The 17,324-nt window shown below is 36.0% G+C and overlaps 1 protein-coding gene across 1 annotated transcript in view; it reads right to left on the bottom strand.

Moving 5' to 3' along the window:
* cxadr (CXADR Ig-like cell adhesion molecule) overlaps positions 1 to 17,324 on the bottom strand; it is a 61,970-nt gene that overhangs the window by 23,500 nt on the left and 21,146 nt on the right. The window contains 1 exon segment of the mRNA NM_152948.2: positions 1,344 to 1,513. Within this exon segment, the coding sequence (NP_694480.1) occupies positions 1,344 to 1,513 (170 nt within the window).

Below are 17,324 nucleotides of genomic sequence, written 5' to 3'. Positions count from 1 at the left end.
GGTCCAAGCCGCTGCTTATTTGAATTGAGAAAATATTCGTTTATGACCACTTTTTAGTCATATCACACAATAAAATTAATTTTATATAAAATCATGGTGTGCACAACAGTCTCTGGACCGTCATCGTAGGGTTGTCACAATACTGGAATTTGATACCAATCGGTACTGAAATTTTAAAAATGTCCATGTCCCGCGAACATTTAAGCGATGTGGAGCATGCTTTTAAAAAGTGCTGATTTGCCATTGTGCTCATGTGCTCAAGGAAAATGACTGTAATTTGCCATGAAGGTCATCAGTTCACTGAACTCACCGCTATTTAGTGCATGTAACCGTAGATATGAGGACATTAGACTGTTTTAAAGTCACATCGATCAGCTGGTTTGTTTATAAGCTGACATACTAAAAATCTGCTGATGAATCGCAGCTTTAAAACGCTCCAGTGTCCCTATATCTGTGGTTGCACACAGTAAACAGTGACGAGTTTGGTGTACTGATGGTCTTCACGGCCAATCACAGTCATTTCTGTTGGGCACATGAACACAATCGAAAATTAACGCCGTTTAAGAACGTGCTACACATCGCTTAAATGTTCACAGGAAATGGATGTTTTTAAAATTTCTGTACCAATTGGTATCGAATTCCAGTTTCGTGACAACCCTACGACACACCAATATTTTAACAATTTATAAAAAAAAAAATATATATATATATATATATATATATATATATATATATATATGATTTTTGAAAGTATTACATCGCTTTAACATTTGATGAGCCTCCCTATACAGTTTGATATGGCGCTTAGACCTGGTTGCAGCTTCGCGTGACGTCACACTTAACAGGTGGATAGGTTCGTGTGGAGTGGCATTTATTGCAATAGGAACCACTTTTTAAAAAATAGGAAATACGTCATTCTTGTGTTTATATGAAAAAAGTGTTATACTTCACTGCAAAACACACAATGCATATATGATCCATTAAATCACAGTTGCTCTATTTGTAATAAAACTTCACAGAGTAGTGTGAATTGACAAATTGCATGTTGTCTGAAGCTCAGGCAAGGACATTATGTACAAGAGATTATTGATGACTGTGCAGGAGGAATGTTACTGTTCTACTTCAAACAACAGAGGCAGTCAAACTAGTTCTGCAAGCATTTTCTTTGCTGAAAACAAAAACTTGCAATGGGAAAAGAAGCAATGGAGAACAAGGGGCAACATCGAAACTTAACCTCTCAAAGGTTTCTGAATAGTGGAGACATCAAATATGTTTTCCCAAAGCACATAAGGAGAGAGTCACGCAGACACATAACACAAAATACAATCACATTGTCTACTCACCACTTTCTCTTCTTTCTGGTTGTCGGAGGGCTGCAAGCTCCACTCAATGTCCAAAGGCCCAGAATCATCAGAAGCAAGAGTAAATTGACAGTCCAGCTTCACACTCTCTCCGCTGGCTTTCTCAATGGATGTCTGACCAGTAGAGGTGATCTGTAGTCCACAGGCTGAGCCTGAGAAGAGCAGAAAAAGAGATCACAAATTTAAAAATGAAATATTTCCAAAAACCAATAGTTTAAACAATGCAAGTGCCTTGTGTTAGATAACATAGTTTTGTAATTATTATATAGTTTGTGTCTCTCGCTTAAGTTCTACTTTAAGCTTGTGGAATGCAGCATTATCGAGACAATGACTGATTTCTCAGAAGATTTTCATGGTGCATGACCTCATTAGGGCTAAAGATGAAGACATCTGACATCTATTCTTGCAATGAACATCATTTAGTAAATGACAAATAGCAGAGCAGAAAAATTTGGGGCTCTGATGAACCTCAGAAATAAAGCATCTGCATGATGAAATTACACAGAAAAAGTACACAGTTACCAAATACTTATATTAACTGTTTCGAAAGCAGTTTCACCGAGTTGACTCAGTCCTCTGTTATTTACAGTAATGCACAGCTGAAACTTCCAAACAAGAAAGACCAGTCTTTCAAAAACAATTAATAACAGCTAGAGTGCCTTTCCCATTAACATCACAAAATTATAGAGGACACCTGGAACCACTAACCTGAGATCAGTCCCATGAGGTTCTGTTTAGTCAGAACCAGGATAGTATATCAGTTATTAAAATGACGTTTCAACACAAATAGTTGAATGAAGGTAAACTGTGTGATACACCAAATTTAATACGAGAGAACTTTTTAGATGTCACACCTATGACAGTGTGCAAATTTCCCTTGGGCATCTCTAGTGCTTTGATTTGTGGGAGTAAAAATTGTACCAATGTGTATTGCACAAGGAATACTGAATCACATAAAAAGCGACACTGCAGTCAACAAATTAATACTGCTGACATGGGCCATTCAAAAAATCCCCCATTAGCAGTAATATATGCTCGTTTTCCCTGTGATCAAAGTAATTCTTTAAACGAATGGATCCTTTGGTGACCCTGGCTGAAGGCTGCATTTCATTTAATTTTAATTAATATAGCCAGCTCTCAAGCTCAGATCAGGGCTGTGTGGAGGACATGACTTCATTCAATCACCTAGGCCTACTCTCTCCATCTGGAGCCATAAATCTGCTACTAAAGCCTTCGGTGTGCTCCACTACCACGCTAATCATAACTGCTTTTACTGCACTTTCTTTTTCATTCAAGATTTATAGAACTAAAGATCACTCATTTTTTTCCCAAAAAGTAATGAATCAGTCTAAAAATATGTTACTACAAACCCAATCCATACAACCATTATTTAAAATCTATTTTTAATCACCTTGAATGGCGCACTTGTGAAATGAAAATTACACATAACAAATAAGAAGCTGTCAGAGCTCAGATGATAAATTGAGCTACCAATGAGGAGAATGTGATTAAATGGGTCTCATGTCAGTGTGCTACAAGATAATCTCCATAAGTAAAAAAACGAAATAAAGCAACAAACATTTCAAATGTAAACGGAGGTTTGCTACTGTTAACAGGGCCCGAAGTTAACCTTTTTGCTTGGTAGCACCGGTGCTCCCAACTTTAAAAATTTAGGCGCACCCACCAATTATGAACACCGTTAAGCATATGCAAGATCTACAAGTCTCTTTCTGTATGAGAGCTTATGCAAGTTATGTATAGTATGCATTTTCTTTTGAAAATCAAAATATATATATATATATTTAAAACTCGAACATTGAATCGTAAGTCAGGTGAATCATTACATCCCTATTTCTGATCATAAATGCATGGTTTGCATCTTTCACATTTTGAAATTCTACATTTTACACTTCTAAATGGAAAAACTGCTCTTGCTACAATATTCTATTTGTTTGAACTGCGGTTGAAATGTGTTGGATGCCTCTAATTATAAATGGCAGCAGATACTTCAGCCAATAACAAAGTGAATAAACAAACTGTATATGTGCTCATATATTTGCACTTGTTGCCTGAAAAGAAATTTATTTGCTTGTCAAAGAAATATAGCAGAGTCAGCCTTGAAAAAAGATCAGCCCATCACTACATGGTGGAAACAGAAAAAGCAAAGAGTAAGCCTGCATGCAAATATGTAGATTAAGAGAAGGAGAGCAGATATTAATCAAAAACAGACTCAGGATTTGCTGCGTGGCCAGAAACACATGTAAATTCAACACCACATAAACAAGAGACATGGAAAAGATGATGCTACACAACTAAAGTCTGAAGTTCAAAATGCACTTCTAGTCACATGACCAGCTCAATCTCAAGCATAATGGACTCCAAGCATGTGTGTCACGGGTAAGGGGGGCCCTTTATTTCTAAGAATATCCATCTCCACCCAGCTCCTCTTGACCTCCACCAGCTGAGCATGACACAACAAATCAATTTAAAGCAATTTAACCTACAAGAATGAGGCCAAAAAAGACCACCTCAACACACTCTCCTCTCTCTGTGCCCCATTTTTTATCTCCTATTCCCCTCCAAACTCTCCTTACGACGGTCCCGTGAGCCCGGGCACTAGTGATTGCGGACCCCCTTTGTGCTCTTACAATAGGTAGAGAATCCTGTCTCCTGGCAACACATCCTACTGAGAATGTCTGAGAGGGGATGAGCGAAAAAGGGGGAAGGTAATACAGATAAAGAGAAGGAATGAGCGACACAAACAAAACAAAAAAGTGGGGGAGGCTGAGTGAGAGTAATGGTTTGGTGTGAAAGTGAAAGTCAATAAAAGACTAACAACTATGATATTTACAGTCATGGGCCGGTATAAGATTCTGATGATATGATAACCTTGGATAAAAATATCATGGTTTAACGATATTATGGCATTGTGATTACAGCTCCAAAATAAGTTCTTTTTAGGATGCTTTCACACCTGTAGATTGATTGTGTTGTCCTGAAACAGGGAGTAAAATTGTTACAATGTTGCTCTTTGTTCTTGGTGGTGTTTGCTTTCCCACGGCAAAATATCTCAATGGACCAAATTAGCTAAAACAAGTCATGAGTGAGTAAACTCTCCTCACATTGGTCAGAGTTTCAGGGTTTATTTTTTCCGGCTCAGCTGTCATGAGTCCTTATTTTATATTATGGCAATGAGCAAAAAGACATTATAAGCAAAAAGGTGGACTTTAATTTTGAATGGTGACACCCACAGACATGGTCGCCAAATATAAATCAGAGGTAAGACTTTCTCATGCATAGCCTTAGATAGAATTATGCATTATAGGCTTTACATTATATAGAGAAACAACAGATAAACTAAGACTGCAGTTCGGTCAATTTGCCTACCTGATAAACAGCACTGTGTAATATTTCAATATTTTCAGTATGAAATATTTTCAGACATGAAACGCATACTGTTTTTACCAGTAGAAATGACAGCATCCTGCCTTGCTCGTAGTTCTCTCTGAATTTAGCCATATATGCATAATGCAATGTGATTACTGGATTAATATATGCCAAACGAACCACGCTAACTGGGGAAATGCATCAGGTTCTGAAACAAAAGTCTAGATAAAAACAATTCCGCTCCCGGCGGAAACCCACGCAAACACGGGAGAACATGCAAACTCCACACAGAAATCTTCTTTCTATATAAAAACCTGTATTTAATTTTATGATGAGACTAAAATGTAACCGTGATCCTTTTACTTTAAATGTATATAATTATATATATATATTTTTTTTAATTTAAGTATTACGAGATGCACCAAATTTTTGGCTGCAAAAAATTTGTCTAAAAAAACTGAACTTTTTGTGCCAGAAGAGAAAAATGGCCAAAATATGAGCCAATGACTATGTTTACAAGACTATGTATAAGACAGTATTAATATGTTTACATGCATTTTGAATGTTCCTTTCATGATCCCATTTTACATGTCATAGCCCATAATTCGATTAATGTCACTGATACACCACGCTATCAATGTTTCCAGTGGTCTCAAGTAATTTCGGGTGCTGTGGCTTTACTTTATATCCAAACAAAAGAAAGATCTCCGAAGATGCCTTTTCAAGTTGTAAAGAAATCTGTGTTTTTGAAATTAATGAAGACAGTAGAAGTCAATGATTTATTTTAATTATTTAGTCTAACATGTTTACTGTTTCAAAGTGCTTTAAATAATTCTTAAAGTAAAACTGATTGTCTTTAACAGGGAAAAAAGTTTGTTTTTACCCAGACATTTAAAATTAACCAATTTTGGAGCAGCAAATACAATACCATGAAACCATGATGTTTTTATCCAAGGTTATCATACCAACAGAATCTTCTAACAGTGAACAAACTCTGCATTTCATGATGCAGGTGTCTGAAGTCATTTATTTACCGACTCGGTAGGTGCAGAGAATAGTGTCAAACAGCCATGTGTGTATGGAATATCCTGTTGCAAATTGCGGTGAAAAGTCCTACATGACATGGTAACAGTTTGATTAAGGTGTTTACATGTCTGTACTGCACTTCAACAATGCGACATAAATAGGTCTACCCCATGTCTTAATTCGATTTTGTTTAGTTCGATTATGACTTTAGGTAATCAAAAATCATTGTTTACATTATAGACTCCTAATCAGAGTCCTAATTGTATTATTGTACATGTAAATGTACTCAATATACGGTTATGCTGCGATGCACTGCACAATTTTGGTGCATCCCTATTCAGAAATAGTATTATTATAATATAAATACGCATATAATTCTATTTATTATATTTTTAATTAAGATTATCCCAAGTGATTTTAATAATAAAATTGTCATTTATTCAAATCACAGAAAAACTAAATACTACTTTTTTAAAAGCATAAATACTACTATTTCTTCTAACATCATGCAGTAAAGAAGCCAGCAACATAACAGAATAGACAAAATGTGTGCAGGCATTTCTGAATATGTTCAAGAGAGTCAAAAGCTTTTTCATGGCAAGTGAAGGACATTTATCAATTATAAGAACACTGATAAAATCATGTGTATGACACATTTCCACTGCTGAAAGTCAATTTAGCGTTATCCAAGCCACACATGGGAAAGGAAAGGTCACGCCTGCATACGTGATATGCAACAGGAGGAAAATTTGAAAGAAATCTTTCCACAATGACAAAACCGAAAACACAGCTTAGTCGATTCCTCTGGCGGACAGAGCACAGTTCATGTATTTCAAAAGCTAACAGGATTGTTCTACATATCAGCATGTGCGGCTGCTTTGAATGCAGTACAGCAGAACTTGAATTGTAATTAGGTTGTCATACGAGGATGGCTGAAGTACACTGTAAAATCGCAAACTGAGCGCTCTCTCTCTCTCTCTCTCGCTTGCATATAAACTCATTTCAGAAGCAGCAGCGAAGTGCAAGTTATTTTGGGGTTCCGACAGTAGAAGACAAATGACAAAGCAGAGTGTGACAGCTCTATAGAGGATTGTGGCATATGTGGCATATTTTCCAGGATGGGTGGAAGGATTAATGCTAGCAGATAATTCCCATTTAAAATACACTGCAGACGCCAGCTAGTTAAAAAGCACTCTTCACCACAGCATCTCTCTCTCTCTCTCTCTCTCTCTCTCTCTCTCTCTCTCTCTCTCTCTCTCTCTCTCTCTCTCTCTCTCTCTCTCTCTCTCTCTCTCTCTCTCTCTCTCTCTCTCTCTCTCTCTCTCTCTCTCTCTCTCTCTCTCTCTCTCTCTCTCTCAGGAGAGAAAAGCCTGAATATGTTAGAATTTATGTGGCTGATAAATATTTTTTAAGAGTCAAACATTTGACTTATAAAGTAAAATAAAGCATATTATGAGTAATGGACAGACAGTGAACTCATCTACTTTGTGACAATTGAACAATCATTTAAGATATATTCAGGATGTGTCCCATAAACCTGCACTTAATTCACAAAAATGAAAAAGACTACACTTCAGCATTGCAGCATATGTACTACCCTAGTTTAGTGCGAACACTGTTAATAAAGTGCTAGTGCTTTTCATCATTTGAATGTTGTTTTGGAAAAAGGCATCTGCTAACATTTTTCAGTCAAATGTATTTTTGGTTTTCCTGCAACTATGTCTCCTAAAAACTTTTCAGTGCCAGACTTGTTACTGAATAAATTGAACAGGAAATGAAAAGGAAAGAGAGGAAGAAGTTGTTAACCAGCAGCATGAAGCGCACAGTTAACAGGTCCCTTATCAGTGATGAAAATCTTTGATGCTTTAATCAGCCCCCCTCTGACTCTCTCATGTCCTCAAGGAATGAGAGGCTGTTTATCTATCATCTTTTAAGGTGCCTGAACCAATGAGCCATTTCTCTTAGCATCTGCTTATCATCTACTCCCTCCTCCGCTCCTTTTCTCTCTCCTTCAGACAAAGAGCTAGTGACCTTTCCTCTCCTCTCTTCTCCCTAACCATGAGACAGACCCAGTAATGAATGCAGAACCATTTACATTTTTTCCCAGCCCACCCTTAGGTCACACCTCCCCCATCTCAAATAGCGCAACACTTTCCCATAGTGGGAATATCCTTTGCCTATGGATAAGTGTTGGAGGCATTTTAAACCAATTTAAACTAACAATTGCTTACTTTTTATAAGTTTTGACCATTTAACGCACATTACAGGAGTTGGAAACGTATGTGTACAGACACATTGTGTTTCTTCAAGTGTCATCATCATCAGCTAAAACACTGGCATCCACAACACAGGTTTTTTTTTGCTTGTTTTGCAGATGGATGAATGAGTATTGTTTTGACAACACTGTCATCTGTTTTCAAAAGAGCAAAGGAAAACCTTCCCATTTTTAATGCAATGTTGTTGTATAAATATTCATTTATTTCATGCTGGAAACACACAATGTGGTTTTCTATCCTGCTGTTAGGTAAAGTAGAAGAACTATTTCGAAAGCTATGGCGATTCAGAAAACAAAAGCTTTGTAATGCAACTGCAATACAATATACACATTACAAACAAATATAGGCACAAACACCCTATATTTTGTATGATAAATTGTCTCACAAAAATCTGGCAAACAACAGGTAAAATCATTAAATTATTATTCACTTAGTTAAAAAATATTATTGTGTCAAATTCTGTAGAGAGTAAAAATGACTGGATTAGGATTTTTTTCCACTGTTGTGTTTTATAAATAAGAGTGTTTTTTTAATGATCTTAAATGAGTCATAACTACTTTTCATACAGTAAACATTTTTGCTGTGGTTTTCTGTACTGCTTTCTAGAATGGTTTTAAACAATGTAAAGTTTTTTTTTTTTTTTTATACAGCAGGAAATAACTGCCTATTGGTGGATGAAGGCTGGGCAGCACAACATATAGGGCTGGGCCGATAATCGCTATTATATTAAATCGCGATAGATTTTGTGTTGATAACTAGGGGTGTGCGATTAATTGACATCGAATCGCAAATCGCAATTAACATTAATGAAAAACAGCATGTTGATAATATGGGAATATCTTGGTTTCAAAGTCAGACACAAAACAAAACCAGGTAATTTGCAAGACATGTCACAGAATTGTTGCCACATCACATGGAAATACAACATCCAGCACCTAAAAAAGTACCACAGGCAGCTATACAAGGAGCGTTTTGCTAAAAAGTCAACTAAAAGTATTGCAAGTGACACTCAATCTAGTAGCAAAGTAATTTCAGAGTTGCTTGCTAATATAAGTGGATATCAGTTCAGTTCCTTTTTTAACCAACACTCACTGCAAAAAACTAAAATAAATAATAATAATAATGATAAAAATATTAATTAGCAATTACATTTTCCCCAAATTGCACAGCCCTACTGATAATAATGATAAGCTCTGGACCTTTTCACTCTATATTGATCTAAGAGCCTATCCCACAGCAGGAATATACAACAATAGGAATCTAGAAGTGTGTTCATATTAGAGATGTCTTGAAGTTCCAGCAAAAATGATCCGCGACCGAAAAAGTGTTATGCCATTTAATGGACCCTCTAATTTTTGTGGCTTCAGTCATTTTTGGGGTACTCTTTTAAATTTGGAAACATTAACAACTGATTTCGAAATGTATGGAAATATGGAAAATAATTAATCTAGATTGCATTTTTGCCATAACGCCCAACCGTGTAGTGATTTTATTTTTCTGTCATAAATATTGCATATATATAAATACAGTTTTACAAAATATTTTGAAAAGCACTATTTAATTTGAATTTAATGTAACATTTTCTGGGGAGTCTAGTATTCAGTGACAGAAATTGAATAAACACATAAAACACAAAACATCCATTTCTTACTTGCTTGCTCTCAATTCTAGTCCAATTTTTTTTTTAAATCAAGTAAAAATATGAATAATAAGAAATAAGTCAAAATTTACGAGCTAAAAATAAGCAAAATTATCTGCCGGGGGTTAAGGGGAAAACAATCTTGTTTTCTCTTTGAAATGTAGAAATGTGGACTAGAAGCCACACACACACAAAAAAAAAAAAAAAAAAAAAAAAATTTAATTAAATTCAAATTCAGACTGGTCAGACTCACTATTGCACATTTTGCAATGTGACTATTGCAGATGCACGCATTGTGATATCGATGCTGAAACAATATATCGTGCAGCCCAAGCTGAAAGCATAAATAAACTAACCAAAACACAAATCAACATGGACAGGGTCGGGAATGTGCAAAACTTGAAAGACAAGAACTCCAATTCTGCTGAACTCTTTTCTACAGGCACTAATTCTGTGTGAGTTTATTAATAATGCATTCCAAGTAACTCACCATTTAACCAGAAAAGTGTGCATGTGATCCACTGAACTAAAACAATTGACAAGATTAGAATTTGGATAAATAGAGTGAATCACACAGGTATGGAAAACATAACGATAATCAAGACCTCAAATGTAAGCAGAACCCAATCAAGCAGACTAGATAGAACAACCCTATCACAATTCGAGTAACACAAGAGTATCATGTGTCTGGTCAGTACTTGCTGAAGCGACAGACTGCTGATTCCACAAATCTCTTCAGTCTACTGGGATCTACACTAATCTAGATATGCATTTATGTCTATACAGTCTGTCTCTCTTTTTTCAATCTGTTAGACAAACTCTTAGTTTATAATACACAACTTGAGCAATCTACAGACACACCCAATCGGAACTAAATCCACCATGCCATGTCATGACCATGACCTCTTTCATCTGCATTACATATCAAAACTATTCCCACAACAACTAAACTCAAAGCAGCTTAAAAATAAAACTGCTGTTTTGGATCCTTTTCTGTTGCTCTTTTTGTTTTTTAAATTGTAAAAATTGTAATATATTGTCAATGCCAATAGCGTAGTGGTCGAAGAATAGCACCCAGGTGCTTGCGGCAACCAGAGTTTGATTCCTAGCTTAAGGTTGTTTGCTGATCCTTCCACTCTCTCTGCTCCCCACATTTTCCTATCTTTAAATCTCCACTGTCCTATAAATAAAAGTTGAAACCCCAATAAAAATAATTATATACGAGCAATTTTAGCATTATGGATGTGACAATTGCAGTAAAAACAAGATAAATTGACAAAGAAAGTAAGTTAACATTATATTAAAACATTTGTTTCAATTTTCCAGAACAACTCAAGGATCAGAAAAATATCTGTAAACATTTTTGATATTTTAAATAAGGAAAATAAACATACGTTATGGATGCGACCAAAAAAGTTTGAGTTTGCAGTATACAACATACTTTGTAGAAATTTTGTGAATTAAACGGCACAACCCAAAAGAAATAATGCTAATCGAAAGGATAAATGTTGGCTCACTATAGATCAAACATGATTAACTTTATTTTATTTTACATTTTTGGATTTATGAAAAAAAAAAAAGTTTCGTTATGGATTTCACATCTCTCCGTTATGAACAGATGTGAAATTGTCACTCGTGTGACTTTGGTAAACAAATAAAGAGTTTGTTTAAAAACATCGACACAAACACTTGAGTATTTATAAAGTACAGTTAAATACTTGCTTACACAAAAAACAGAAACAATTGCGGCATTTTGGTGAAAACTTTTTCATGGCAAGGTTGACATTTGTAATATATGTAATAATATAAAATGTAATATATTATAAGTGAATCCAGTGAAAAAGTAGCAGAATTAAAATGTAAAATTAATATTCATTTAAGTGCTGTATTGTATGTTTGCAAGTTTTGTCCCCAACAAACCCTATAATGTCACCTGCGGTAGCACCTAAAGGCAGAGGAAAATGTTAAACATCCCACAGGAAGTTGGACATCTGAAGATGCTAAGGAAGATAGAAGTTACGCGGTTGTAGGGTGCCATTACAAAATAAATGAATCTTCGGCTCATTACGTTAGATTTTACAGCCTTAAAACATATAATAATAATAATAATAATAAAAAAAAAAACTGACTACTTCACGGATTTCGCCTATTGCGGGTTATTTTTAGAACGATTAACAAGGGACAACTGTATTCAAAAAAACTAACACTAACAAACTTTGTTCAGTACTACACAGCCAACGTTCACACGGCAGACATTACATATATAAAGCATTTAAACTAACTGTTAACACATTAAATTAACCGTTTAATTGAGTGCTACAACACCAATCGAATGTAAAACCAGCACACATAATCCTACACTCACACATGCACACAACGTCTTGAAGTTCTCACGCATGTCTTTAATGATTTTAGAGGGGCCAAAAGAGCAGAGGGCTCAGACTGACAGAGCGTGAATATCATTCTAGAACATTCTCTCCTGAACCGCAGAGCTCAATTAAGGATTAAAGCCCCCCAACTCGTTTGGCAGTAACGAGGCCTCTTCTCAGAGTTATTAGCAATGGCCACATATGAAAGAGGAGGTTGGTCTAAAACAGTCATTGTGGCTGACTTCTCAAAAGCTTAATGTAAATAGCATGGTTCAATTCTGACCACAGCAAGAATGTCAAAAGAGCTTGAAGGAGAGAGAGAGAGTGGTTTTAGAGCGAAATATGGAGTAGCAATTTATTCCAACATTGCAAGTTCACAAATCCCCTGTGTAGTTAGTGCTCTCATCACCAATCCAGGGAATCCTAGAGTTTTGTTTCCAAGAAGGGATACGAGCTCATCCCAGTGCTGATTATACCACCAAACGCAACCGCTCAGAAACAAATGTATTAAATGAACCTCCATCTTTATGTGCAGCTTCATTTAACTAACAAAATAATGAATAGGCCAAATATGAACAATCCAATGAATTTATTCAAGCGTGCACACAGGAACTACACACACTGTAATTGCTCAACTATAATTAGAAGCTTCAATGTAGGCACACATGCATATACACAGCTTACTCAAAGCCTGAAAAACAAACTACCGGAATTTAATATTAACAGAACGCAGATAAGCAGACATACACACAGGCGTACACGCATTCTGTTTAATAATTTACTGAAATCCTTCCTGATGTAAGGGAGAGGTATCACTCAAACCACTCAGGTCACCATATGGGTCAGCCTGCTCTATGAGATCAGCATGAGAAAAAACATAACACCAATTTCTGTGAAATCTGAAAAACATTGTGGATTTACATTATGCACTACTGTTCAAAAGCTTGGGGTCCAAATTTTTTAAAAATAAATAAAATTTATTTAAACTAAATTTCATAATATTCCCCTTTTTAATTGTGTTTTTGTTGTGTATATTCCTAATTCAGATTGTCTGTGGCAAGGTTGGGAGGCAGATAAAGAGTCTGTATTATATTCAGCTTTATACTGTATAGTTACCCCAGCAGAACCAGCCGGTAGTCCCCAGGTTAGGCATGAGACGATAACCGTTTTCACTGTATATCGTGGTTTAAAAAAGTCAAGGTTTAAAAAAACCAGCAACATTTTCTGCTATACTGTTCCTAAGGTATGTGTAAGATTTTTTATTAATTAATAATATGTTTTCAAAACAAATGAAGACAGCGGAAGACAATGACTCATTTGATCCTTTAGCCTGACTTGTTTACGGTTCTAAAATATTTGAGATGTTTCTCAAAATAAAATATATTAAAAAGAACACATTTTAGAGCAGCTATCACAATAGCATGAAAACGTGATATTTATATCCATGTTTATCATACTGTCAGAATCTTATCACATCAGGTCACAGACAACTAACTCACACAATCAGAGAAAATAATTACTCTATGAACAGAGTTTAGTTTAGGATTAAAATGGTAATTTTTTTTTTTTTAGACACAGCATCTGCATGTCCTGCCTCAGGCAACAACAGTGTTTATTTTCATCAACAGAATATTGCATTTCCAATAATGGCTCCAGCAGGAGCCTGGCAAACTGTGAATTTGATAAAACGTTTGTCTGTGTAAATCAATAGCACTTGATAATAGATAAGTGACATTGTCTGTATGGGCACAGAGCCATTACCAATGCTGTACTGAAACTGACCTCTCCACGGATGCGCATCTGACTCTCAATTGCTGGAACATGTTGAGCGTCCTGGATCAAAAACATTTTTCCAACAGGGATTTTAAAAAGTCTCGACTCAAACCATCCATAAATGAATAACAACTGTCCATGAAGCATTGCAAATAGCAAGTAAATTTAAAACCACTGAGAAAAATGAATAATGGTGGCTGATTGTTTATATAGAAACAAAATTTCACAATATGGAGATAGATTAAAAAAAACTATTTTATTGGGTATGATCGGCCAACAAGTAGTGTTTTTTATTTGATTAAATTTTTAGAGACTCATGAATGACTATTTTCAGGAATTGGGCAGTTAAAAAATTAAAAAAAAACAAATTAAAACAGATCAAAGGGTTGATTTTTTTTATAATGTATTTTTTTAAGTGAATTCATTTATTGACTTCTAGAATTGGATTACACTCTATATACTGTACTCAGTCACATACCTCACATGTACGTGCATTGGAGGGCCACAAAAACACTGTGAGAGTTACAAAGTGTCACTTCACCTTTGGAAGGAAAAATATTATTCACTGATTGAAAGCTAACCATTTTATTCTTCAATTTGTAGGATATAAAGTGAGACGAATTTTATTTCTATTGATCCATTCAGTCCCGCTGACAGCACAAATATGCAAATAAGATTATTAACCCATGGTATAGGTCAATTGTGACCAATTTATGTCAATTGTGAAATGTTAGAATATTAATACCTATTATTTATTTTTAATAGTCAACCCTGTGTAATCAATGAGCACTGTGAAAATGGCAATTAAGATAATACAGGTTTACATTTACCTGCTTTTGAGAATGACCCAGAGTTAACATTTTTATATGTGAAAAGCCATTTTGTTGCTTATGATGGAAGCTTCTACGGCACAGGATATTAGTTTTAAACATTTTGATTTGTACCTCATTCTAAATCTGTTTTCTGGCAATAAGACAGTCTTCCACTGTTCCGGGTGCTCTTTATGAAAGGGACAGCAGGACAGTAAAGATAGGACTTTAGTCACTAGTGAGAGCACTATCAGATCACACCCAGCGCTGCTGATAACACACATGTCGGCTGCAGCCCACAGAGATTCTGCATAGACCACCACATATGATGGGAGCGATTTCCCACATGACACACAAGCAGGAGTAACAAACCAGCAGGTGTGTTGAGCGCACCTCTGTGTGCTTTGCTCCCTCAGGCTCAGCAAGTCTGTCAGGCTCTATTACTGAGGAAGAAACAGATGAAAAGTGGGAGAGAGAAAAAGCCTCTCTGAATGTCAAACATTAAAGCACATGCCATTTCCACACAGCAAAGCTTTCTAGATCAATCTAAAAATTGTTTAGAGAAAAAGCTTTACCTGCTGATGAAAAAACTCAAATGAAGATGGACACTCTGGATTGCTGTGAAATGGCACTCTTATCAGCAGAGCCGAATGACAGCTGAGCATCTGGACTGCAGAGATAAATACTGTAAAACTGCACTAACTGTACCGCTGGATGTGCATGAGCGGGTGAATATGATATAGCAGCAAGGTCTGCTTTAAAACAACTGAATATGCATCACACAAGCCTGCTGTGGGGCACAGCACATTGTGTGGCACTACAGACACATGCATAATCCAATCTGAGGGTCTCTCAACATCCAACAGGCAATAGACCAGTCAAGCTGCAAAAGGAGCTTGATGTATGAAATTCACTTTGCTTTCGCCTTGAATTAAAAGACTTCTCTTAACCAAACAAAAAGTAACATTTCAGAAAAAGAAACCTCTGCAAATGCAGATTTATCTGTGCCTGTGCAGTTTCCCAGTTATTTTGTTAACAGCTTGCCATCCTCCACAACAGCACCTTTAATTGTATCATTAATTAAATGCAGCACTATTCCAAGCAGTCTTTACATAAAATGACTTATCTAAGAATATATCTGTCAGAACAGCTATTTTTGGACTTGTGGAAGCATGTATCTTGTAGTCTGAGAATCTTGTCTTCTACTTTATGCATTAGCATCAATTACAACATCAAATTTAAACGAATAACCTTCAAATCATCATCTTGATCCAAATTATCAGTATAGCACTTGGGGGGAAAAAACATTAAATTGTTATGTAAAAACACTGCATTTGATTTTGTTGATGTTTGGAGGACAATATGAGGACAATGTAGTGGTGGAAGCCTTCTGGGTAGATTCTAGCTCACATCAGGACTAGCATCCAGCCCACACCTAAACATGTTTACACAGATACAGATGACCTTTTCAGTCAAATATTACATGCTTAAAATAGATCAGACTTTCTAGAATATTGATATTCATTAAATCTATTAAAAAGAAAAAAAGGTACATTTGCAGGTGCGAAAATTTTTGAGGGGGGGAACATATTCATCCCAGGGCTGGGTTATTAATCGAATGAGAATGTCATGCCCATTTTGTCAGTAAAGCTTGTTCTAGTAAACCTCCAATATGTGCGTTCAGATGGAGCAGCATTTTCTACAGTTCAGGGCTCGAAATTAACTTTTTTGGTAGCACTGGTGCTCCTAACAAAAATGTAGGCACACCAGAAAAAAATGTAGGTGCACAAACCAAAATTTATACCACTGTTACCTTAAGTTTTATATTAACAGAATTATTGCATTTGAAGACACACTAATCAAAACAAACTAACAAAAAAAACTGCATGCGTCCACTGGCCCTGCACGCACTGCTTGTGGTAAATGAGATGAACGATAATTAACGATAATAACTGTGCTGTTCTCATGGTGTCTGATATTGCACAGATGATACTGAAATATAACTTATTTGGATACGACATCTTAATAGCAATAACGGATCTTTCACGAGCTGCATTATTAGCTTAATCTCTGTAAATGCATCCTCTTTTGCAATGGTGAATGTGGTGCCAGTCGCATGACTGACAGCACTGTGACGAATAAATAAAGGATTAAATGACGTTAGAACATCTCGTGCTTAAAATGTGTAGATGTGGCAAACCCTGTTACCTGAAAAATCTATCCAGCTGCCTTATGGTGAACGGCTTTAGTCATTTTCATAGCAGCTTTAACCCACTGGAAGTCTTTTATCCACTTTTCGAAAAGTGTAAATGGTGGATTAACATTCACCACTAATCAGGTGTAGCATTATTTACTAACTTATTTACTAATTTAAGGTGGTTTCTAAAGCAAAACGTCAGTGTTATTTCCATTCTCTCATATCCAGACCTTTACATTTTCATGGTTGTAGCCCTGTCATCTAAATTGAGTGATTGACAGCTGATATTAACCAATCCATTTGCGTTGTGTTGTAGAACATTGGGCCAAAAGATGAGCTTGAAGGCGGTTAAGCTTTGCGGGATTTTGTTTACTGCAGCAAGCTGACATGCATATGGCGTTGTTTAGTGCAAAGATGCATTCTACATGAATTTCTCCTACATGTGCGCACGCGGTGAACATTTTGCAGTGAAAACTGGTTGCACAGA

The sequence above is a fragment of the Danio rerio genome, chromosome 10 (assembly GCF_049306965.1).
Source record: "Danio rerio strain Tuebingen ecotype United States chromosome 10, GRCz12tu, whole genome shotgun sequence".
NCBI lineage: Eukaryota > Metazoa > Chordata > Actinopteri > Cypriniformes > Danionidae > Danio > Danio rerio.
This window is presented reverse-complemented; position numbering and strand designations above follow the sequence as displayed.